This window comes from Bemisia tabaci, chromosome 4 (genome assembly GCF_918797505.1).
Source record: "Bemisia tabaci chromosome 4, PGI_BMITA_v3".
Taxonomy (NCBI): Eukaryota; Metazoa; Arthropoda; class Insecta; order Hemiptera; family Aleyrodidae; genus Bemisia; species Bemisia tabaci.
In genome coordinates, this window is record NC_092796.1 from 58,689,683 (window position 1) to 58,714,835 (window position 25,153).

The window sequence follows — 25,153 nt, forward strand, 5'->3', positions numbered from 1 at the left end:
TATCGCGATATTATCGAATAAAAAATCGCATATTTATGGCGATTAAATCGCTTTGCATTGCAATTTTTTGTTTGATAAAATCTTCATCAATATTCATCAATAAAATCTAGATTATATCATAATATATCGCGATTTTTGTTTGAATAATATCGCGATAAATTGCCGGGCCATAAAATCGCGATTTGATTGCGACAAGACCGAGGATAATCTCTCAGATGTTGATGATCCTGGCTATTTTATTGCCGATAAAATCACAATATGTTGCTATTTTCCCGTTGAAAAATGATACTTGGGTTAGCAGTTTCGCACAATTCATTGCTATTTCATGCAGAACACGACGAGTTCTTACGTTTTTTCGAAAATGAGATCCCATTTTTCGCGGACGTAATCAAAAGCCACGTCAACCGTGTGATACCGGAACGAAACTGAGTCCCACAACACGTTCAGTTCCTCATCTTGTAAAAATGTTTCATTTGAAAATGTCTTGTCCAACATCCTGAAACAAAAACACATGTCTCATGATCAGACGATCACAAACGCCTCAAAAAACAGATGCAAATTAATTATTTAGATTTGCATTAGGTATGCCCTGTTTTCGTTGTATCTCCTCGATGCTGCTGAAAAAATCAAGGGACTGAAAAGATAGTCAGTTCTCTAGTGACCACATAAGTACTCCCTCCCGCCGAAGTACTACAAGCGCCTTGCGACGTTTAAAAATTTCCGCTGCCATTTTATTTTTTTATAGAGAAATCGTTCAATGAAGCTGTCTGAAAATTTTACTGAACTTTCTTTATGCTGCAGATAAAGTTCAGTTAAATTTTCAAACAGATTCAACCAAAAAGGAGGGGTTGCGAATTGGGCCTAAAACGGCCCCTCCACGGAATTGAGAAACTTTTGGATATAGGGCAGTTGACGGTGCATGTTTGACAGAAATAATCGAGTTTTGCCGATACTCACGTTTTTTCGCTGCGAAACAGGGGCCTAAACATGGCTCCGAAGGCGAAACTAGCTGAAATTTCGCGTTTTTCGCGGTTCTACCTCAGATTTCGACCTGGGCCCAAAGGCGAACGGTGATAAGCTTCGAATACGGTGTCAAGGACACCTAGACACGAAACATACTTGAATATGATCTACCGTCGCCTTTGGGCCCAACTTCAAAATCGAACTTCTCCAACTTTTTAGCCCGAAATAGCTGAAAATCCATGGTTTTCGCGGTTCTACCCCAGGTTTCGACCTGGGCCCAAAGGCGACGGTTAATCATATTCAAGTCTGTTACGTATCTATGTGTCCTTGACACCATATTTGAAGCTCATCACCGTTCGCCTTTGGGCCCAGGTCGAAATCTGAGGTAGAACCGCGAAAAACATGGATTTTTAGCTATTTCGGGCTAAAAAGTTGGAAAAGTTCGATTTTGAAGTTGGGCCCAAAGGCGACGGTTGATCATATTCAAGTATGTTACGTGTCTAGGTGTCCTTGACACCGTATTCGAAGGTTATCACCGTTCGCCTTTGGGCCCAGGTCGAAATCTGAGGTAGAACCGCGAAAAACAAGGATTTTCAGCTATTTTCGCCTTCGGAGCCATGTTTAGGCCCCTATTTTCGCAGCGAAAAAACATGAGTATCGGCAAAACTCGATTATTTCTGTCAAATATGCACCGTCAACTGCCCTATATCCAAAAGTTTCTCAATTCCGTGGAGGGGCCGATTTTGGCCCAAATCGCAACCCCTCCTTTCTCTGTAAAATATAAAATGGCGGCGGAAATTTTGAAACGTCACATGACGCATGTGATACTTTGGCCGGAAAGTGACGAAATGTCAATAAGTATTTTGATTGTTAAAGAACACGGTGGATTTTGTTAGCCATGATACTTTCATTTATACTGAACTAGAAAATTGATAAATGGATGTACATAGATCAATCCCATTATTTTTCTCCTGATATTCACCTACAAATCCTCGCTCATCATGTTCTGTGTCTATTTAGCCGCCCCTCTGGCGTAAGGGTGTACATAGATTTCCATGTGAGCTCCAGAAGGCATAGATTTTTATGGAAGACAGGACTCACGTGAAAATTGAGACATGCCCTTACGCCAGAGGCGCGACGATTCGTGATAGGTACATGTCTGTCTTCTTGAGCACATTCTGTTTTAAATGTTAGAAACTATTTAACGGATTAGAGGTGCAACTTTTCGTCTTTGAGAAAAACTTCCAACTTCTCAAGCCCGCATAAAATAAGTGGGCAGCATTGGCTAAAAAACGGATCAGAGTTTGCAAAGAGCAGAGGATCAGTGGTCCTCTCATAATCCCATGTAAAATTTCAGTGTCTTTGTAGCGAAGGAACCTCTGTTTCCAACAAACTATGATGGCTTTTTCCAGGAATGCCGCTAAGGAAGAACGCCGTATAAACCTTCAGGCGTTGCCAACTTTCCGTTGATAAAACAAGAATTTTCTGGTATACTTATGAATATTTTCCTCCCAATTTTTCAGATAATTTTGTTCGCAATTTCACCTGAAGGTCATGAAAATTTCCAGGAAAAATATTCATGACTTTCCTCAAAAATAAATATTTTATCAAAGGAAATTTGGCATCTGCCGAATGTTCATATGGCGTTCTTCCTCAGCACGGCTGAATGAATCGTGAGCGCATACATACATTTTGATGAGTCTCGGCTCTGGAGTGCACATGAGATTTCTGAGGACTCTGGCGCGATCTGAGGCCAGGTGACATTTGCGGAAGTAGTCCCACAGGAATTTCCAGTTACTTTGTCGCAAAGCGCTGGTCGAGCTCCTCAAAGCAGTGCAGATTACCGTGTCTTGGTAGTCCGAGTCTATTCTGAAACGATCCCACGGAGCGAGTTACTTAAAGAGTGCCTAAGTGAGTCCTGATACCACCATCGGACTACATTTTGCAATTCGGAACTGCAATTTCAGGCCCATTTATAAAAGCACTTACCTGCATAGGGAACCTGATGGCATTTATGCTGTTTTTAACATGAGCCAGGCATTGTAGTTCCCGATTGCAAAATACAGTCTAATTCTGCATGGTCTATTTTATTCAGTTCGATTCGCACAAGAGCGAAGTTTTTACGATTTTAAACTAATTTCTGCCGAGTAAACTTTAGCAAGCCAAATGGCCATGCCCCTGATTTTAACTTATTATCTACTTCCTCGTTACTTGTACTTACACCTATAATATATGCTCGCAGATTGTAACATGGGATGGAATACCAGCGTGTCGATTATTGAGAGTTTAAAACAGCCCGATAAGACATCGAATTGCGATATATTGCATGGTAAAGATAGGGTTTTGTCTTGTCGTGTCGGGCCGACATAGTTTCAATAATCGGGCCGCAGAACTGTGTATTTCAAATTACTTCAGGTGCTCATATATTAAAATTATTGATATCGAGCCACTATAAGTTGGCTCCTAGAAAATTCTTAGTTTCTTACGCATTATACGATGCGTAGTTGATGGGAATTAAATCCAGCAGGACACTTTATTTATCGCCAGATGTCTCAGAGTGACCTACGGTTTCGGTCCATTTTATCAAAATGACCTGGGGTCGATTATTGAAATTGATAGACAAAGCTATAGACAAAGGAGACAAAAGAGATATGGAGAGATCCTATTGGTGGAAGCGAGTGGTTGCAATGGACAAAGGAGGTAGGTAATAGACTGACTAACGGCAACCCACGAGAAACCCGATTGTTAGTCCATCATTTTCTCCCTTAATCTACAGGGACCGCACATTTCAACCAATAGGATCGTTCCATACTCCCTATGTCCTTTTTGTCTATCGCTATGTCTATCAATTTCAATAATCAGCCCGCTGGTCGAATAGTCAAGTCCTTTTGGTTGATCTGACCGGAAAAAAGTATGTACCCGACTGAAGGTGACCATAAACACATACGTTTTTAACTTTAACATTTGTAACTGTGTGGCAAATTAAAAGGGCTTAAAATGCAACCCCTATGCTGACGTGTTAAGGAAGAACGCCGTATGAAAATTCAAGAGTTGCCAAATTTTCCCGGATTAAATGAATATTTTTTAGGAAAGTTATGCATATTTTTCCCTGAAATGTTAAGATATTTTAGATTAAGTTCTATACAACATTGTCTAAATAATGTGACGAAAATTACCTAGCAGTTTCCTTGAAAATTTGTATTTTATCGGAAGAATTTTGGCAACGCTTGAAGGCTCATACGGTTTTTTTCCCTTAGCACGGTAGTACGGACGAGTTTTCATACACAAATGATGAGTTTTTTTTTAAGTCGGAAGCCGGGATAAATGAAAATATGGGAGCCGGCGAAAGGAACCACGGTGGAGCAGCGAGTGGTGGAGGGGAGGGGGCGAGGTAGGCTGAGCGGTATGAAAAGCATGAAATCATATAAATCAATACATGGCAGACTCAAGGCAGTTTAATTTATGATCCAAATCCGGCTTGATTGCATTAGGAAAGCCACTCTGAAATCCAGAGAACTCGATTTGGTGAGCTCCGGCTGCAGCGGCGGCGATGTGATGGACCGAATTCAATTTTCCACCGTGCCAAACGCAGCAAGCCGATCCTATTTTTTTGCATGTTTGCAATGTGATATTTGTACTTCCGGTCCCGCACGACCATCCTTGTTGTCAAATTTGTTTTCTTAAACGAGGCCTCTCCTTCGAAATTCTTGCTGTAGCGGTATCCGTAATGCATGAGATCAAAGTTCTCACAGGGTAGATGATTATGAGTCGATTTGACTATACATGACATTATTCTAAGCTGTTTCAATTTTCGACCAAAGTTAGGGCCAAAATACCCTCCTCAGTGGGACACATCCTTTTCACGTACGAAATAACGAGAAAAATGTGGCGCAATTGGCTAAAATAAAATTCTCGAATCAAAGATTTGTTTACTCGTTTTTTACCTGTCAAAATCTCGCACAGAAATTGTGAGTACAAAGAGAGTGCTGAAAATCGGCTTCCAATCACACGGAAATCAACTTTTAAAACTGGCAATCATCAAATGCAAAAGTTGACTTATAAAGTAATGATGCATTTAGTTTTCTGTTTAATGAATGATGGCCGAATTTAAACTCGAATCAAATCATCAATTTCAATTCAATTTACGTTTAACACCTCCTTATTTACGTTTCAACTAATATTTCAATACAGAATTCATCAGATTTTTGACAAATTTGTCCGAATTATACGATTTTCACCATGGTTGAGACAACTATTCGAACTCCAAGGAAGTGTTTTTGCATACACTGCAAGTTGAAGGAAAACATTACTTTCATTGATAATGTGCTTTGAACCTTTGTCGTCATATTCTATGAATAAATAATTTCGTTTATCTTATGGACACTTGGCTACGTCATGCTTTTTTTTTAGAGGAGTAAATGTAACCTTCTACTCTTTATTTTGGCAATGAAACTACTATGCTATCATTCCAGTAAAAACATTTCAACACTGAATACTCAGATTTATGCACAAACCATTAAAAACTATACGATCATCACCACGGCTGGGACAGCAACTATTTGAACTCCGAAGAAGTGTTTTTGCCTACACGGCAAATTGAAGGAAAACATTAGTGATATCGATAACCTCCTTTGAACCTTCTACGTTATTTTCTATGAATATTTAATTTTGTTTTATTCACGAAAGTTTGGCCACACCATCTTCGCCATGTTGGTTTTGGCTAAATTTCCTTTCATCATGACTTTAAACGTGCGGAATAATTAATGAAGGATAAAAATACTCCTCTAGGTCATTCCTATTTTGTTTTGTATATATCCAGAGGCGAAAAAAAAGGTCGAAATTTAACCATCGCAACACAGTAAGTTTACATCCAAAAAAAGAGAATGTTGGGTGATTTATGATAAAAAGCTACATTCACAATGCATTGGCATCAGGCACCGTTCGGCGGCAAATGAACCAAGTTTCGAAAAAAAATAGAAACTTGACAAAAAATAAAATGACGGTATATCCTATCCGTAGACCTGAATGGCGAAACACGTAAATAGAGAGAGAAGAGGACATGGAGTAAAAGAGAGAGGAAGAGCCTGAAACTCCTCGAAGTTTTACCCTGCATGATAATACATTAGGGGAATCTGCCTGCGCACCGACCAATCTCGCAGAGAAGTGCACTCGGTGCATCTGTAAAAATTGCACGCAAAACCGGAGCGAGTTTTCCCCCTTTTTTTATTTATTTATTAGAAAGCTACGTGTGCAGGTAGCATTGTTTTATTCACATGAGATGTTGTTTCCGCTCGGAAGGATGGAGGTGATGCACTATAGACGGAGACCTCTGACATATAGTGCTTTTTTCCGCGCATATTTAGACTCGCTCTTTAATATATATGGAGAAAAACATGTTACCTAATGAACCAAATCTTAAAAATAAATAATCGAAGATAGACTCAAGTTATTTCTACTTCAAATTAAATTGACAGGAGGAAAAGTTAAGAATTAAAAGAATTGAGAAATGAAATGTTTAAACGAACCCGTTTGAACCCCAATACAATATTTCCATTTTCCCTTTGTCTTTTTTGTCTATCGCTCTGTCTATTGATTTCAATTATTAGCCTGCAGGGGTGAGAATGTGAACATAATCGGGAGAATAACAGCAATCATGAGGATAAAATGAAACTTACGGTATGGTAGAGTTCTCTGCATCAGGAATAAGCACCCAGTGGTTAAATTCATCCAAGCTTTTATTGACGCAGTCTGTAATCTCGAGAGAGCAAGCCCAAGCCGTCAATTTTGATCGAAGTAAAACATCCGTTTGAGGAAGTTCAGAGTCGGTGAATTTTGTTAGTTGGAGGTAGTTAGGAAGGATCAGAGCTTTTAAATACTCCTGAAAAATAAGGGCGTATAAATGTTCATGCCGCAATCAATCCAAGAGGACTCTTTTTTGCTCACAGAGAGGACATTCTAGACATTAAAAAAAGAGCTGGTAGAGTCGTATGCCTTTTTTTACAGAAAGTTTACACTCTAGTAGCTGATTATTTAATTTTTTTTAAATTAAACTTTGAGAAATTATGATTTACAATTTTTTCCAGATCAGAATTCCGGCCAGAACATATTTTGCACGGCCAAAAGAACATATAATACACATTTGGACCCCTAGGAATATTATATAGGCAAAATGAGGGCTGCAGGAGCTTTAAAAACCGTAACTGGTGTACAGAACGAGGAACAGGGCAGCGGTTCGCCTTTCAATTATGAGATAGGCAAAAGCAGTCACACAGGAGCGGCAATAGTGGTATTCGACCATTGGGAATGCTGGATACTGTTTACAGTATAACTATAGGCATTATGCATGCAGATTGGAGAAGGTACCTGGAATGCCTCATAGGACTCTGTGTCTTCTATTAATGACTTGATGAATTTGATGTTGTCGAGAAAAGCCAACCAGGTGACGTAATTTTTGTTCTTCTGCATTTTTGGCGTTAGGTTCAACGCTACCGTGATGTTCAACAATTCTGCGCGGGCAAGAGCAAACGCATCGTTCATCAGCTGAGCTTGCGTGGTCGCGGGCAGCTGTAGAAAATCTTCGGCTAACAAACCCCAGTTTTCAACGTCATAGTTCGTTCGGTAAAACCCTAAATTCCAAGCACAAAATGCAAAATGAGAAATATAACTAAAGTTCAGTAAAAATACTTTCCAGTCATTTTTGCATTCACTTTCAATGGAAAATTTCAAGATGCTCTTGTAAGATCTTTAACTCACTCAAGAGTTTTCTTACGGCTGGTTTAGATTTTATCAACCTTAAAAACATTTTGTAAGTTATCCCTCAAAACCCTCTTCATTACATCCTGGGGAGATTTTAATCAAAGGCCAGCAGGGACGCTTCCAATGCAACTCTCAGAATTCCTAAATGAACCATTTTTGCTATTCGATTAACTAACATTTGATTTGGACCACTTAAGGGTGTGTAAATATTCATACAATGCTGCGTGTCATAATCATTTAAAAAACATAGCTGTTGCGTACCTGTATGATTTAAATTGAAGAGAACCCATTCAGTCTCTCCAAAAGTTATATTAGTTCGCTCTGCTTCAACTTGACCTTCATTAAGCCAAAATTTGGGACTTAAATCAGCGAAGTTGCCTTCAGATTTTTTGGTATAAGTTATGGGTATGCTCCAAGTATCACTAGAGTTTTCTTGAGATAGAGAAAATTTTTTCTGAAATAAAATGAGAATTAATATTTTTTCAAACGAATCATGAAATGGAATGTAAAAGTTGACAATATTGAAGTCATGCACATGCAAACATTATTTTTAGAACTTATCTGTTTAGTTCTTAAATTGTAATGCTTGTAGTGTTCAACGGAGTGATGAGATGGTTACAAGACATTTTGTCAATGATCTTTTGTCCGCGCACCTGTTTTTTCCAGCAATTTACGTCCACGCGTTTTTTCGGCAGGGGAGTTTTGGTCCACTCACCAATTGAGACCCAAAGTTAATTGGTCCACTTGTAAATACAGACGACGATTGCTCACGACGTTTTCGGTTGAAAATGTATAATGTCATGGAAGAATGAGGGTTTGCTTGTTCTTTTTTTTTTTTTTTTTTTTTTTTTTTTTTTTTTTTTTTTTTTTGGGGTTCAACGGAGAAAAATATATAATTGAGAATTTTGATAAAAATGGGGGAGCGGCAATTCCATGAGGGAAACTTCACTAAAACTCTCTACACCTCTTTGGTTCAACAGGATTTAATTATCTATCATGAAAATCCCATCTTCTCATACCTGAACCGGATGAACCTTTTGATTTAAGGTCCTTAGATTTTTCTTGTGTACAATAACGTCGCCACGGCGCGGCACTGGCGTGCCTTGGCGCTTTGAGGTACTATTTCGCCATGGAAGTTGCGCACAGTATAATACGAGACTGAAGGCATCCTAACGTTGGACCGCGTTTAACAGAAAGGAACCAAGCCACATCAGCAATCGCCAAATTTAATTCCGCAACAATCCAACAATTTTTCTGCCAAAATCGAGTCATTATTTTCTCTGATGAAATTCAAAAATTATGGTAAATGTTATTAAATACGGATGCTAGGACTTGGTGAGTTTTTGGAGTATCACTCTCTTTTTGTGCCGTAGTATCTTGATTTAGTTTGCGAGGAAAGCTCCGTATTCTTAGATGGTGCCTGTCATTCTTAATAAGTTGGAGCGCCTTCAATTTGGTATGATACTGTGCAACACCTCTGTTGCGAAATAGTTGCTTCAAGCGCCGTGGCACGCCGCGGCGGCGCGGCGCGGCGGGCGAAGGCGACCAGCGCGACACGCGCATTAGCGCCTACAAACCCAACAGGGATACTTCACGCGTTGCGCAATGCGTGAAGTATCCCGGTTAGGTTTGCAGGCGCCAAAGCGCGTGTCGCGCTGGCAGCACACCGCACCGCTCCGCTCTGTGTTCAGCCCTAATATTTAAACTCGCGGAGTCCGTGTTTTCAACTCATGATTTTGAAATGTTTGCACACTTTAAATTAATTACTCTTATTTAAATAGATGGGGGAAAAAATGCGCGTTTCGCGCTGCTAACACGCCGCTCCGCTCTGTATTAGGTTCTAATATTTAAACTCGCGAAGTTAGCGTTTTTCAACTCAAGATTTTGAAATGTTTACAATTCCGAACTAGAGATTCTCTATACTCGTGAAGCTGGCATGAGAGGATAGATTGTTTCTATTTTCGCAACAGTTGCACCAACTTCCTTATTTCAAGCTTCAATTCAAGCTTCAACCCCGATCTTCTAGCATGAACTTGAACCACTTAATTACTTAACTTTGGAACATCTTTTCTCAGAAACCTTTTTAGGCATGTAACGCTGTTTTACTGTATGCCACGTAAGAATTTTGTAGCCGATTGTATGGCTACCAGAAATGTTGTTGTCAAGCTAATCTATGTTAAGTAACGCGTTAATAACTCTTTTTGTAATTTTTCATACCTGCGACAGCAAAACGCTGTTTTTCGTGTGGTTTCGAGTCACCGTCAGCACCGGGTATCCAGGATTCGTAATCCATGGTCGCATGAAATCTCTGACTGATAGGTTCTTCTCGAATATTTGCTTCACCTCGGTCTCGTTTATTTGGTTCTCGATACTAGACCAGAAGTCATCAAGCTCCGTAACGTTGTACTGCCTGCAAATTAATGATCGAGTTGCATGTATTCATAATTATACATGCACATTTTCAAAATTTTAAGTGAAATTCTACGCCAGAGTATATTATATAGCGCCCAAAACCCCCGAGTAAATTGGATGCGGAGTGGAATCTATTTTCCCTACGGAGTATTACGAAGCGAAATCTACTCTTTTTGCGAGGTTAGATTTTATGTAATTTTTTTTTTTATCATTTTAAATGACAGGCATCCATTAATTGGACCGCGTTAAACAGAAAGGAACCAAGCCTAATCAGCGCTAAATTTAATTGGGCAATTTAATTTTTAACATGAAAACGATTGCGCGGATTATCGTGCAAATTTCAGTGAAAAATCTCCATAGTTTTAAGCAAATTCCTTAAAATTTCAAAAGAATCTGCTCAAGTGTTCTCTTGTTAAAAATTTAATTGCCCAGTTAAATTTGGCAATAGCTGATGTTGCTTGGTTCCTTTCTGTTAAACTCGGTCCAATTATGCAAAAATCTGATGGTCGTAACAAGTTGGAAAACGCTGATTCCGAGAGTGAAACTAATCGTGCCAAACACAGTGCGGCGCGATTAGTTTCGCGTGTGGTACGCATATTAGCGCCTACAAGACTGCAGGAATACTTCACACATTGCGCGTATATCACGACTCGCGCTTGGCGCATACTAGCGCCTACAAGACTGCGTGAATTACTTCACGCATTGCGCGTTCACTGCGATGCACGATTTGGACCACGTTTAGCAGAAAGAAACTGAGCCGTATCAGCTATTGCCTTCAACTGAGCAATTTAATTTTTTACAAGAGAATGAGTGTGCGGGTTTTTCCTTGAAAAAAGAATTTGCTCGTAACGCAAAAATTCACTGAAATTTGCACTAAAATGCCGCACAAGTTTTTCCTTGTAAGAAATTAAATTTGGCAATAGCTGATGTGGCTTGGTTCATTTTTGCTCAACGCGGCCCATTTCATCGTTTCAAACAGTGGTGAAGCGTGAATAATCGATTACCGATATGTCCCCATTTGAATCTATGATAAAGAATCGATCATTAAGATGTTCGTTGCGAACACACTATATTTCGATCCTTTTCCATAAGTTTAAATGTCAGATGAATCGATATATCGCAAAGCACGCCACGCCAAAGGTTGCAAATCTCCGTGATCTCTCGGTGCTGAATCTACATTACCGCGGTGTACACCATTTTCGACCGGTGCTTACCCCGAGTCTGTCACCCTAGGATCGTGAGATCACAGAGATTTTGAATCCCTGAATGGTACCTTAGTTTGATGAATCATTGATGTCGAAGTTCGTCCGTCTTATTCTGATCGACTATCGTTAAAACGAGAACCTCTCTATAGCGAGGAAATCGGCCGGTCCCTTGATTTTTCGTCATAGACAATAGATAAACAAACGGTACAGTAAAAAGACGATAAAAATAGACAGACAACACCATTCTTCTCATTTTGAAAGGTACAACCGAGAACTAAGTTTTAGATATTTAAATGTTTTACTGTCTTTTATTCCACTGAGGAAGGCCGAGTTTTCAGCCGAAACGTTTCAGTGTCCTTTGTGTGAAAAAAGTCTCGTTACCAGATATTTAAATTGGATTGCGTTTAACAAAGCCGCATCAGCTATCGCCAAATTTGACTGGGCAATTAATTTTTTTACGAGAGAACGTTCATGTGGATTTCTTTGAGAATTTTTAGGAAATTGCTTCGCCCTGAGGAGAAAATTCACTGAAATTTGAACGAAAATTCGCACAACCGTTTACATTTAAAAATTAAATTGCCCAATTAAATTTCGCAATAGCTTATGTGGATTGGTTCCTTTCTATAGTTAACATGGTCCGATTGTCCATAATTATATATTATTTTATATCTTGTCACGAGCTGCGGAGCATCCAACATATCTTTTTGTCATAGAGAGAGAGATTACTGTATAATATGATCGAAAGCTCTATTTGGGGTAGAATAGATTTGGCAGCCTCAGCAAGTATATTATCGGACGAAACTGGAGGAAATAAAGTCGTGCGGGCGGGATGAAAAATGAACGCCGGGGCAAAAGCTTCAGGACAAAAAAAGGAGCCGACAGGAGCGAAAGCGAACTGGGGTCTCTCTCTGGTGAGACGGAAGCTTCGTAACGCAACAAGTTAGATACCGCGACCCGGGATATTGTGAATCAGGATGAGTCAATTCAAAAGCGTACCACCCTCGGCTTTAGAAATCATAGCTAACCGTTTTCTCTCTCGACTTGAGTAGACCGCAGCGTCGTGATTTTGATACTCACAATTCCTTTAAATAATCAGTTTAGCAGCATGTAGGAGAGGCCTCATAATACCTTAATGAAGAAAGTGCAGGGGTCTCAAATAAGGGCCGTATATAGGCCCACTTTGAATGTCCTCAACTCTTTGTAATTTTTTGATCATTGAAAGTCTGTATTTTATGTATCAAGATTTGGTCATTTTTGGGGTCGTTTTGGGTTCAATACTGGCCTGAAGATGGGTCTGTAGGCCGATTTTGGTGAAAAATGCGGGTTTTCCGTGTTTGAGGTTGTATGTAGAAAAATCCGCATTTTTCACTAAAAGTGGCCCTCAGACCCATGTTTAGGCCAGTATTAGACCCGAAAAGAGACCGAAAACGTCCGACTCATGATGCATTCCGTAGAATTTAGACCTTCAATTAGAAAAAAATTGTGAGGTCGTGGAGATTCAGCATGGGCCCCAAAACGACCTTTGTTGATATCCTGTGGCGAGTTATACGGTATGGATTGATGTAAAATATTTGATCATGAAGTACTTGGTTTGAAAGAATAAAATTTGACCCGAGCAAGGCTTGTAAATGAACTCTTAATTTTACGAAAATAATATTTATAAATAATAATATTTTACGAACATGTACCGCATATTTTCTGATGCAGGAATTTCATGAGGATCCATGGATCGACATTTTGCAATGAAGTGCTATTATTTCTGGCCCATTTTAGTAACAACATATCTGCAATTAGTTCCTCCGTGCAGATGGGTGATTTATTGGATGGGCCAGAAATAGTAGTTCCTCAAGGCAAAATACAGTCAACATGAAACTCAGGGCTCATCAGAAATTAAGCATGTTCCCTCAATGAAAAAATGGGCTAATTACTATTTATTGATTTGAGATATCTCTGGACTCATTGGACCAAACTATTGGAGTTATTTCAAAATACTCCTCGATCATCAAATTTTACACGTAAATACTTGACGCTTTACCGCGTGATTTTACGAACAGAGATTGTTTTTTTAATAAATTTCTTGGATTTCAGAACGAATCACTTGATGGATTGAGCGTGTAGTTGAAATCGTAAAAACTTTTCAATGTATCCGTCGCTATCGTACGTATTTTGTCCCAGTGCCCTACTTAAAGAACTATTTTTCGATTTCTTATGTTCCACCTGTGACGAGAGGTTATCTTGTTCTTTTCTCAAGTAAACTTCGATTGAACTTACTTCGTTGATAGGTAAGATTTAATTCCGTTCTGGAAAGCAGCGTCCGGTAGTATCATGTTGAGCATCCTCAATATGCAAGCGCCTGAAACAGTCACAGGGATATTTAGTAACTTTACATCAGCAAGCGGCTGACTCATTCAAGTATTAAGAGGTGCATTTCTTCGGGTTTGGAGGTTTTTGAAAGCATTGAAGCCAATTTACTTGTTTTCTCTTCTCATTAATAAGCAGAGGCGGATCCAGCAATTTGGGAACACCGGACTCCCTCCATTAAAACCTATATTAAATAATCGATTCTTGTCGAAGCACGTGGCCCCTCTAAGAATCGATACATTTCCATAGGTTTAAATGCAGAAAAACAATATTGCCAATTTGCTGGATCCGCCAATGTTAATAAGAGGGCTTTTTATTTTTATCCAAGCTGCACAGGATAGCAATGGAACGTGATAAAACGCACCACTTTTTTATCCTGATCCTCTGGCGCAGTCCATCCCTTTACTTGCGCTCCAGTGGAACACCTAGATCCATCTTGCGAGGTAAGTTGCGAGCGGTCACGTGCAATTTAACTTCAATCGAAATGCAGAGAACCTGATCCATCGCGTGCCATACGTTCCGTGGATGAAAAAAAAACCCTTAAGTTTCCACACGTTGTTAAACATTTTGGAATCAAATTATGTGCTGGAGTATACATAGCGCCCAAAGTTTCATACGGTTTTGTGTTTGAGCTAATTCCACCTCGCATATCAATCGGAGTTTTTGGGCGCGGCGCTGTAAAGACTTCGGCACAGTATCTCACTCCTTGATTTTTGACAGTGCTCCCCTTCACAATAATTGCGCACTTACTTCGCCTCGGCTGTTTATATTTCTGAATGTGTTGGACCCCTAAAATAACTCGGCTAACATAACCACACCACCCTTCAGGAGTAAATAATATTATGGGTTTGAGTAAAATTGCGTTAAGCATCTTTAGAGGGCAACAAGGGCGCTGTTTGAGGGTGTCTGCCTTTTTGAGTCGGGCCGCGGCGCACAGTGGATCGAGTCAATGGAAGAGGTCGGACAAAATTTGGAAACTTTAATCGCTTATTACTCTGTTTACACAACATTTTGAGGTTCTAAAAGTGGTTTCATTGGTTTCCTCGTGAAATTTTCTTTCAGAAGCACCCCTTAAATTTCAAAATTTGACGAATTAAACATCAAAATTTGCAGTTTCAGTCAAAAATTTCATGTCCGACCTCTTCAATTGACTCGATCCACTGTACGGCGGCAGGGGAAAACGGAAACCCGCTCTTATGCCATTGCCAAGGTGAGAAGCTGAGCAAATGAATAAACAAATAAATAAAAAAAAACCTTGTCACTTTTTTGCCCGGCCCTGCGATAAATTGAAATGGCACCCCTGGAGGGCACGGAGGAATCAATTGGTGTGGTGAGGGAGGAAGTGGAACATCATTCAGTAAAATCACGGTTGAGAGATACCTACCTTTAAATGAAGCCAGAGGGTCAAGGGCATCATAAGATGCCGTTGATATCATGGTATTATTAAGCCCAACTGATGTTGAATTGTCGCTGTCTATGTGTAGGGCGCGGTACAAAGTATGGGTGTGGAAGCGACTCACCAAATCCCATTCAGGCTCCACCTGTTTTGAACAAGATACCAGAGGGCTGATTATTGACATAAATAGACAAAGCGATGGACAAAGAAGACATAGGGAGTATGAAGCGATCCTATTGGTTGAAATAGGTGTTTCATTTAGACTATGAGGGAAAATGATGGACTAGCTGTATGGTCTCTTGTCGGTTGCCGTTTGTCAATCTATTACCTCCTTTGTTCAACGCAACCACCCTTTTCGACCGATAGGATTGCTCCATATTTCCTTTGTCCTCTTTGTCTATCGCTTTGTCTATCAATTTCAGCAATCAGCCCGCAGGAAAAGAAAATTACACAAAATAAAAAAGCTCACTTAAGATACACGACATTATCAATACCTCGTCTGCAAAACCACCTCGGGTGGAACTAGGAACTTTTTGTGGGAAGGTCAGAAGGGCACCTCATCAAGGGAGGTCGGGGGGGGGGGGCACAAAAATACTCCACTAAGATGGGTCTGTGTCTGTAGGACTACTTGAAGGTTCCAAGGATTAAAGTACCATAGCTGAGGGGACATCGACCCTTTGACCTGGTTGCGATTCTTTCAAGGGAATGACCCATCTTCTTCATCTTTGGTACTTTAGTCCTGTGAACCCCTCGACTAATTTTAAGTTAAATGTGGAGGTATTAATCTTATCGTTTTATTTGAGAAGAAAGTTTTTGGTGGTTGATAGGGTGCAGCTTTTTTTAAGATGGACATAATGAGGGACGAACATTAGCGCAAACACATCATTTAAAGAAGTTAATAAGTTGGAAAATTTCAAACCATCTCTTGCGACACACATACACACAAAAAAGGAGGAAAACAAAAACTTTTTGTTTTATGCATTATGATCCGCTTGCAATTTCAAGTAAAAACCGAGCAGTGTATTACGTATAATTTTCTCATGCAAGAAATTGAGTGCACCCCTCCTCTCAGCCGAATATCCCAAGTCGAGTTTACAGAGGCGTTATGCGCTCCTACAAATCCGTTGGCATGCTGTGCACGGCGCCTGGGATGCGAGTGCACTTGTTCGGCTGCAGCGCCGGGCGAGGGAGGGGGCGGGGGGAGTGAGTGGGGTGGATGTAGGGGTAGGCGAGCGTGGAAAAGGTATTGCAGCTACGGGAGATTGCAGGCGCAACTTACGGATTGGAGCGTCAAGTAGGGCAGATAATTAGCGAGTGCCTCGTTGATCCAGGACTCCGCCCATTGGCTCGTCGTGACCAGAGTGCCGAACCACTGATGAGCCAACTTCTCCGCAAGACTGAACTTCATCTGTTGATGCCGAATCGTCGAGTTCTGCACTTGTTGCGTCGTGTCCCGTTCCCTGCGGGGCTTTATATCAGCAGCCATAAGTATAATCATAGCTCATCGTAGAGTACCTATATTGAGAGAGTATGGCCACTGGGGTTACCACCTCTGATTGGCTCAGCCATCTTAGGCTGAATGGAGCCCTTAGGACCCAAAAATGGCGGACGCCATAAATTAATGTAATGCAAAATGACTCAAAATGTAGTTTTCTTTACTTATCGTAACGAGAAATTTACTCAAATGCACTATTGCGACATCTTTACATATTTTTAAGGCTAATCGTGTGCAATTTTTGAGAAAAATTATTTTAGATGTAGTAAGGTTGGCAGCAAGTGCGGTTGGTGATTACCGTCAAAAGTTGGCAATGACCCCCCTCCCATCCACAAAATCCAAAACAAAGCACCGCCATTTTTGGGTCCTAAGCCTCACCATGGGGCCCAGTGGCCATACTCTCTCAATATAGGTATTCTAGCTCATCGTATCATCGGTGTATTATCGTGAGTGTTGTTCCATCATCGTTGATGAGTGTGAAGCAACCAATGGGGATTTTTGCACCGAACACTGATAAAAATCGAGGAATGAGTTCGGTGCCTCGTCTATCTCCTCCTAAGTGTATAGGGCAAGACGTATTGCGATTTATTTAAGTAGTGCCTAAGACTCGCTGGCAAATCGACGCTTCATTTCAATTTATAATTTTAGTCACCAGAGCGCCCTCCTGAGGAGAATAGAGTCCGCTCCGCATTCCTAACTCTCGAGGTTTTTGAGCGCATAGACTCCGGCTCAGAATTTTACTTCAACTTTTTTAACAGTGAATGACTAGGTAATAAAACTAATGAAAGGTGGTTCAGAAAAGAAATTTAGTCTCGGATTTTGGTTCCCAGCAAAAATTTAAAAAGCTAGGACAGTAATAGAGCTGGGAAAAATTTCGCTTCCAGGACTTTATGTCCACCTTATACCTTTCCTCCATTAAATAAATGTCCACCGCTATTTATGTCCACTAAATGTTAAGTCCAGTCTTTATTAAGTCCACATGATTTAATGTCCAACCATGAATATGTCCAAAATTGTCCAAATTGTGGACATGTTATGTCCACATTTTTTCTTCTCATTTAAGTGACAGGAACCGCCTCAAAAATAAATGCATACTACAACTACCTTCATTCTTAAAAATATTTCATTCATGAATTAAGTCATGCAAGAGAACACACTCTAAGAGCAGATAAAAACATGTGTTCATGTGTACACTGTACGGATATGATAAGATGAAAACCAAAGCGGGAGCCTAGGAAACGCTCCAATGCCAAATTAAACATTTTTCAGTAACAGATGCAGTCAAAATTGAAAGTCCTCTTTATCTAGTTATTTCGTGCGCCTTTAATCTTGTAAGATACTGTGCAACGCCTCTCACGCGAAATAGTTGCTTAAAGCGTTGCGGCGCGGCAGGCAACCGGCGTGACACGCGCATAGGCGCCTACAAACCTAACGGGATACTTCACGCGTTGCGCAATGCGTGAAGTATCCCGTTAGGTTTGTAGGCGCCAGTGCGCCTTCTGCGCTGCTAACGCGCCGCTCCGCTCTGTGTTATAGGCTCTAATATTTAAACTCGTGGAGTCAGCATTTTTCAACTCATGATTTTGAAATGTTTGAAAACTCTGCATTGATTATTCCCTTTTAAACTGATGAAAAAGAAATATGCGCTCGAAATTGGACGTATTTGACTCAAGGAGGTCGATGTACAAATAAGTTAAAAACAAAAAATCGCGTGCTTCTTAGTTTTTTTCCTCTTTTATTAATTTTTGTTTAATTTCTTTCATCACAACTACGGCTCATTGAGATTCATATCGATGCCATTGCTTGGAAAAAGTTTTACAAATATTTACCACGTTTTAAACATGTAAATGTTTTTAAAATGAAGTAATCAATTTCATTAAAAAAAAAGAATGTACCATTTAAGACATGTTTTATATCGTAAATTTCAAGGATAAAAATGAAACCAAGTATTTACCAAAGACAATTTGAAAAGATGAATCAAAAGAAGAAATTAACATTTCATTTAAAATATGAGTTACGATAACAACACCTCATTCTCTCTTAATTTTCTCATTTCGATATTGTCAATATAATTTCACACACGGACTAAAATATGACGCTTGAATTTGATTTTAGTGGACTTTACATTTGCGGACTTAACTTAAAGGACGTTTAAGTAATGGACTTAACAATAGTGTGGGCTTTAGAACTGTAGACGTAAAAATTGTGGACGAAAAGTCTGTGGACTTAAAAAAAGTGGACATAAAGTCCGTGTACCAAAATTTCAGATCGATCCGTTAATTTTCGGAGGGTGCGCCTTCCCCCTTTTCTGGAAAAAAACATGATTTTTCCTTTTTCCACTTTTGGACAATTTTAATACTCTTTATACGTTTGGAATATTGGCTTCTGGTAGCAAATCTAAAAGCCAGTCTATCAATTTAGACCTTTGCAAAATTGGGCACGATCGGATTTTATTTAGGAAGGCGCCCCCCCCCTCTCATGCGAAAAAACGCCGATTTTGCGCGTTTTTCCGTGGATTTTGGTTAATTTATCTTATGCAGTAAAAGAAAACTCCGATAACATATTCATTAAGATTAATATTTAAGTTTTTCCATACTACATACTTAATACGTATGTAGTATGGAAATTCTTAAATATTAATCTTTGTAAATTCTTAGGTAGATCTTTAGAACTCGGGAGAACGGTTCAATAGTCGATCAATCCATAAAAAGTCTCAGAATTTGACGAAATTTTTTTAAAAATCCTTGACTGTCATGTCATGCTGTTGTTCATTAGGTATTAGTAAACTAATGTAGACCGGGAGCCATTTGAATATTTTTAAGTTTCCAAACAATCCGTTATCTTTCAGAAGAAGGAACGTAATCCCATTTCAAGGGTGCAAAATTGACTCAAACAATTCAATTTTTTACAAAAATGTACCTGTGCAAATTTTGTCCAAATTCCCCTGATTTTTGCACTAGATCAGTAGAAAAATCAGTGAAATTTTCAGTTCGAGATGCCCAGGATTCTCCTGGTAAAAATGTGTTTTGCGAGGAAAAATTTGGCGACATAGAAATGCAGTTACGTTCTTTTGTAAGGGGAACGACGAAACGTTCCCCTCTCCGAGACAAGCCCCCCCTTTCTAAATGATATAGAGGAAGAAATTACACTCACGGGAGGACGATGAGTCCCCAAATGTCGGCGTTCATCTGCGGATACTTGGGGGCGACAACTATATCGATCTTAGGCACGGGACAAGGCATGCCGAGGTAGTCTTCGAGAGATGCCAGGATTTTGGCGGCGTCGTGGAGGGTGGACTTGCAGTCGATCGTATCCCGGGACCAAACGTTGAATTCTTGTTTCTCGCCCGAATCGCTGTGACACCCTGCTGAAGCCTCCAAGACCATGAGACCCAGGGAGTTGGTTGACATTCGGGGCGACACTCCGAACTCGTCCCACACGTAGTCACTTATGTCTCTGTCAATCAAATATCCAAAGAACTGCGTACAATTTCAGGTAATTGACACAGAGGAAAAGAGAGACCCTCCACTATCAAGGTAAGTGAAAAGAAGGTATGCTCCGCCCGATCCTTCCGGCCAGAACTCTGCTTTCCGCTCCCGTCGCTAGAGCTGTGGCGCGAAGTTTGAATTTCAACAATTTTGCAGTCTTGGCTGAAAACAAATATAACCGTCTGCTGTTGATTAAAACGAACAAATTCAATGCGAGCGAATTCTTTAAAATGAATATTCATTTGCTCTAGTATTTGGCTGTTTTCCCTCATTTTTATCAACAGCAGGCGGTCATATTTCGACGGTGTAAGTCGGCAATCACATAACTCGGTTTGCGACGTCGCAGAATTCTTGTCATACTTTATTTTTTAAATGGAAAACTACTCAACGGCAATTCTTTAAAACTGTCATGATTTTTCTTCTCAATTTGAAGAAAATTCTGCAAAAACTTCAAGAAATAATGTCAATTTGTTCCCTCTTAAAAAAATGACGTATAGGCGGAGATTTTCAGACACCGCAAACGAGTTATGTGATTGCCGACTTTTACCGTCGATTTGTGTTCGGGCAAAACTGCAAAATTGTTGAAATTTAAACTTCGCGCCACAACATTAGCGGTGGGAGCCGAAAGCCGAGTTCTAGCCGAAAAGGTCGGGAAGAGCATACCTTCGTTTCACTTACTTGCTCCACTATAGCCTCCTAGCGACAAGTGGAACATTTTACTTTCGGGGATTCAACGCTACCTTATGGACAATGGGTCAGTTGCGCTGGTCACAGAATCGTGTTTTGATGCTTTGATTCTTTTAGATTAGCTTAAAATAATAAGATCTGTCTAAACAGCAACTTTCTACGGTGAGTATTAACTGACATATAGCGCTTTCAAAAAATCGGTTTGTGACGTCATCCACCGCAGTAGTAACACCCTTGGTTTCTTCCACCTTGCTTTCATCCGAATTTCACGTTGAGTAATCAGTGCAAATGTGTGTCTCCCTGACTGATGAAAGCAAGGTGGAAGGAACCGAGGTGTCGAGGGTGTCACCGTACTACGATGGATGACGCCATAAACCGAATTTTTGGAATCGCGATATCTCGGTTATTATTCAACGTAAAAAGTTGCTGTTCGGACAGATCTTGTTATTTTTAGCTGATCTACAAGAATGAAGCATCAAAACACGATTCTGTGATCAGCGCAACTGACCCATTAAACGATGAGGAAAACACAAGAGTAAGGGAGATAGGAAAGGGGTGGGGCACAGTGAGACGCTCTCTTTTTAATTCCATCGAGAACATTGCACAGAGCGGTCAGAGGATTAAAGCTCTGCACTAGAGGGAAAAAAGACTCGATACTGCATTTAATTACTGTGGTTTTTAAGTTTACGAGGCTCATCTGCGAGAGCCTTCCTTCGGGGGAAAAATTCCTGTTAAAAATATGTGGACTTCAAGGCTATTAAAGTTATTGAGCTCCCCTAATGAAATCCCCGGGTAACGAAGCTTTACTAAGCTTGTTAAATCGAGTGAGCTTGGTTCCATCAGTTCGCTCTCTCTTTTTTTTTTGTATTCTTGAGGAATTTTTTCAGTCGTCAGATGAGGGTGAGAGTTGAACTTTCGACTGATAAAAATGACTCGTAATTATTCGTAAAAGTTCACTCCAATACGTAACGACACAATAAAAATGAGAAAAATTACGTGATTAAAATTCTAAATATTTCGAGTTAATGCAAGACTTGAAAGATGGTTATGCGTATCGATAATACAAGTAAACAAACCAGTGGGAGAGCTCTAATACGTTCGTATATTAGAGAAGCGCTCGGCTGTTTTCTATGTAGGCGCGTTTTTAAGTTCCCCACAGAGGATGAGCAACGCTGAATGAAATACCTCGCCTCACCAAAATTGCAACTTTTAATGATGAGGAAAGTACACTACCGTTAAAAAAATAAATTATAGAAATAGAATAATAAATAAACATATATATAATATAAATATGAATAATATAGAATAAATTATAGAAATTATATCCTCCGTGTTTGGACATCAGAAGCATTTAACAAATTTACCACAGATAATTCTATTCTAAATACATATAGACCCCTCTCCACTATCTTGATGTTGAGCTGGTGCGCCATTTGAAAGCATTGTCTCTAGTATACTAGAATTCTTGAGACAGGTTGAAATCAAAAAGCGCCCAACTACCTGCTGAGCGGTTAAAATATGCATCTTTTTTTCGGCGTCTCAAACGATTATATTTAATATTGAATAGAACAATCCGTCTGTCGAGGTTAATAGCAGCAAAATGGTTTATTCTGAAGAATTTGATTTACATGACTGTAAAGCTTAAGGATGCGAAAAAGGGGCATAAAAATAAATTTCAAAATTGACTATGAATTTTGCTTTTATACCTGTAAAAATACAATTAAAGTACATCTTATATTTGTGGCTAAATATGAGACTTATACACTTACGAGTCGGTTGTCGAGTTGACCTTTGTATTTGAAATCGCTCGAGCGTTTTTCATGCGCAGAACTTTTAGTTGGAAGGTGGATTTGAATTTCGGCTCGTCGAAACACGGCACAGCCAGACGGGCATAGATCGGATCAAACCTGGTCGCCAACATCCACCTATTAAATGAAAAACACGTTTGATTTAACACTGTGGCGTTTCTTACATTACTTACAATCCCAATTGAGTGCGCGATCGAAATAATAACACGATACATATATCTAAAAATGAAAAAATAAACACTAAGAAGTGTGTATGTAACAAGGTGGAGAAATGGTGCTGGATCCACACCATTTCGCGGGGAAAACAAGCATTAGAGTTCAAAAAATTTAATTTTGACTCTGATTATAATTTTTGGAACTTTTCGGCTTTGTTTTCTCCGCGAAATGGTGTAGACTCAGCACCATTTCTCCACCTTGTTATATTTACAAATAAACGCTAAAAAAATGAAAGGTTCACATTTATCGGTATTTCAGGTTGTACCCAGAGTAGTGAAACGATCGAAATCTCCAGCGAGTGTAAATTGCCATAATCAACATTCGGTATATATTGCCATCCATAGCAAAACCGCCGTAACCTTCCTTCCAAATTGTGTATTTTTTCCCCTCACTTCTCCGATTACAAAAAAACCTAACTGCCACCAGACACTATTGTTTAATTTTGAATTTCTTATGGTACGCCAGAGTGGATTCGAAAAAAAAAATGAAGGATGAATATGCGTCAATTCTCCTGTAAAGTAGAATCTTGGCAGAAAAAAATTGGAAGTATGTAAAGTGGAATTTACGGCAGTGGCTAAGCATGAATTATCGATTATCGATATTTCCCAATTTGAAGCTATGGCGAAGAATCGATTTTTAAAGTGTTTGTTGCGAACACCCTCTCTATCCATCTATTTCGATAGGTTTAAAGGACAGATCAATCGATATATCGCAAAGTACGCCGCGCCACTGGTTTACGCGGCGTTTTTTCCTTGGACGACAGTATGATTGGACAACTAAGTGTACTTATCACAATAATTAACATTCACATAATTCCCAATAATTCACATTTTACAATATCTTTTCGAGCTCATTTAGTCAAACATTCAGCAAATCTCAGGTCTTAAAATATTTCCAGGTTCAATTTATTTTTCTACGCTAAAATAGTTGAATTAAAGTGTGTTGACAATCCGAAGTAACATCCGGGATGTTACTTCGGCAACATCTTTTTTTCGGTGTACGATTCGATCTCACATTTTAAGGAATCGCTAAGGATTTTTCAAAACTTATAGCTAAAATACAATTCCATCGTAAGTGAAGATGAAGGGACATCGTAGCGTTTAGCTCTCAAATAGCGAAAGGACACGCGTTTTATCTCGGTCAAAGGACTCCGTTTCAATGGTAGCGCCTGATGGCTGAATACATCTATACCTGCTCGAGAGCTGTCCGTGTTGCGTCGCAGCGAAATTGAAGGCGTTTTGGCGCTCCTCGCTTTTCATGGCTCGAAGTGCTCTTACGAGTTATTGCTCGCGAGTCTTGCGAGTGAGATGTTGCTCCGCGGTGTCAAGGGAGCTAAGAACAAGGAGCAAGGGTGGCGAGGGACCACCTCCGGCACTACTCGTGTCACGAAACGGCGCCCCTTAAAACCGCGCCTCCTACCGCGCCCGGCACCTTGAAACCGCCGCTGCTCTTTTGTAAACCAGAGCTTCTCTAGTGGCCCATTTACGGAATGCGCTCGGGGATCTTTCCCTAGGCTCCTCACTCGAACCTATCGCGCTTTGTTTCGATAAAAATGGAATCCGTGCGAGGATATATGTAACGGACATCCTATAAGAAGGAAACGCTCCCGATAATTGCCTTCCACCCAATCTGTTCTGAAGTAATGCCCTGGGGCGGTCACAACGTGTCACTCGCAGACATTTCTGCCGTGCTAAGGAAAACGCCGTAAGAACATTCGAGAGTTGTCGAATTTCCTTCGATAAAATGTTTATTTTTGAGCGAAGCTGTGAATATTTTTCTCTGAAATTTTCAGGAACTTTATGTGGAATTGCGAATAAAATTATTTGAAAAATTGGAGAAAAAATATTTACAAATTTTCCCGAAAATTCGTGATTTACCGAAGAAAATTTGGCAACGCCTGAAGGTTCATATGGCGTTTTTCCTTGCACGGCAGATTTGAGGCGGAATTGGAGAGTTTCTTGATATCAGCGTGGGCTCCTTACGATTTCAACGACCAGTTTTCCCGTCAAATAGGAGTAGAGAACCGCACATTCTCTCACTCTCGTACTAAGAAGGCGTCCTATCTAATGTTGAACAAATGTATCTCTATTTGGACAAGATCATTGTTTATAGAGTTTCATGCTGTCTATGGTTAAAGTCAAGGAGAAAATATGCCCGGGTGGTGGATTCAGAGAGTGGCTGAGGAAGGAGTCGTTCCGGACCATCCCCCACGTCATTTGAGCAGTGGAAATATAAAAATGTTCATGATAAGCCACGGATTGAAACTTATGGAAATTTAGCTCTCAATGTCAACGTTGTTGGTAAAATTTGGATTATGCTCATTTCGCTGAATTTGTTTTGAACACTTTTTAGGGAGGAGGAGCACC

General features: G+C 39.9%; 1 protein-coding gene across 2 annotated transcripts in view; it reads right to left on the reverse strand.

The window, feature by feature from the left end:
- Positions 1-25,153, reverse strand: part of LOC109042616 (aminopeptidase N) — a 58,140-nt gene that overhangs the window by 6,548 nt on the left and 26,439 nt on the right. For both annotated transcript variants that reach the window (XM_019059482.2, XM_072300163.1), the window contains exons 5-15: positions 22,533-22,688; positions 19,742-20,044; positions 16,373-16,553; positions 15,082-15,238; positions 13,608-13,689; positions 9,937-10,129; positions 7,981-8,173; positions 7,327-7,589; positions 6,639-6,841; positions 2,653-2,832; positions 350-496 (exon numbers count right to left, since the gene is read on the reverse strand). In XM_019059482.2, the coding sequence (XP_018915027.2) occupies positions 350-496; positions 2,653-2,832; positions 6,639-6,841; positions 7,327-7,589; positions 7,981-8,173; positions 9,937-10,129; positions 13,608-13,689; positions 15,082-15,238; positions 16,373-16,553; positions 19,742-20,044; positions 22,533-22,688 (2,058 nt within the window). The remainder of the gene's footprint in view (positions 1-349; positions 497-2,652; positions 2,833-6,638; positions 6,842-7,326; positions 7,590-7,980; positions 8,174-9,936; positions 10,130-13,607; positions 13,690-15,081; positions 15,239-16,372; positions 16,554-19,741; positions 20,045-22,532; positions 22,689-25,153) is intronic.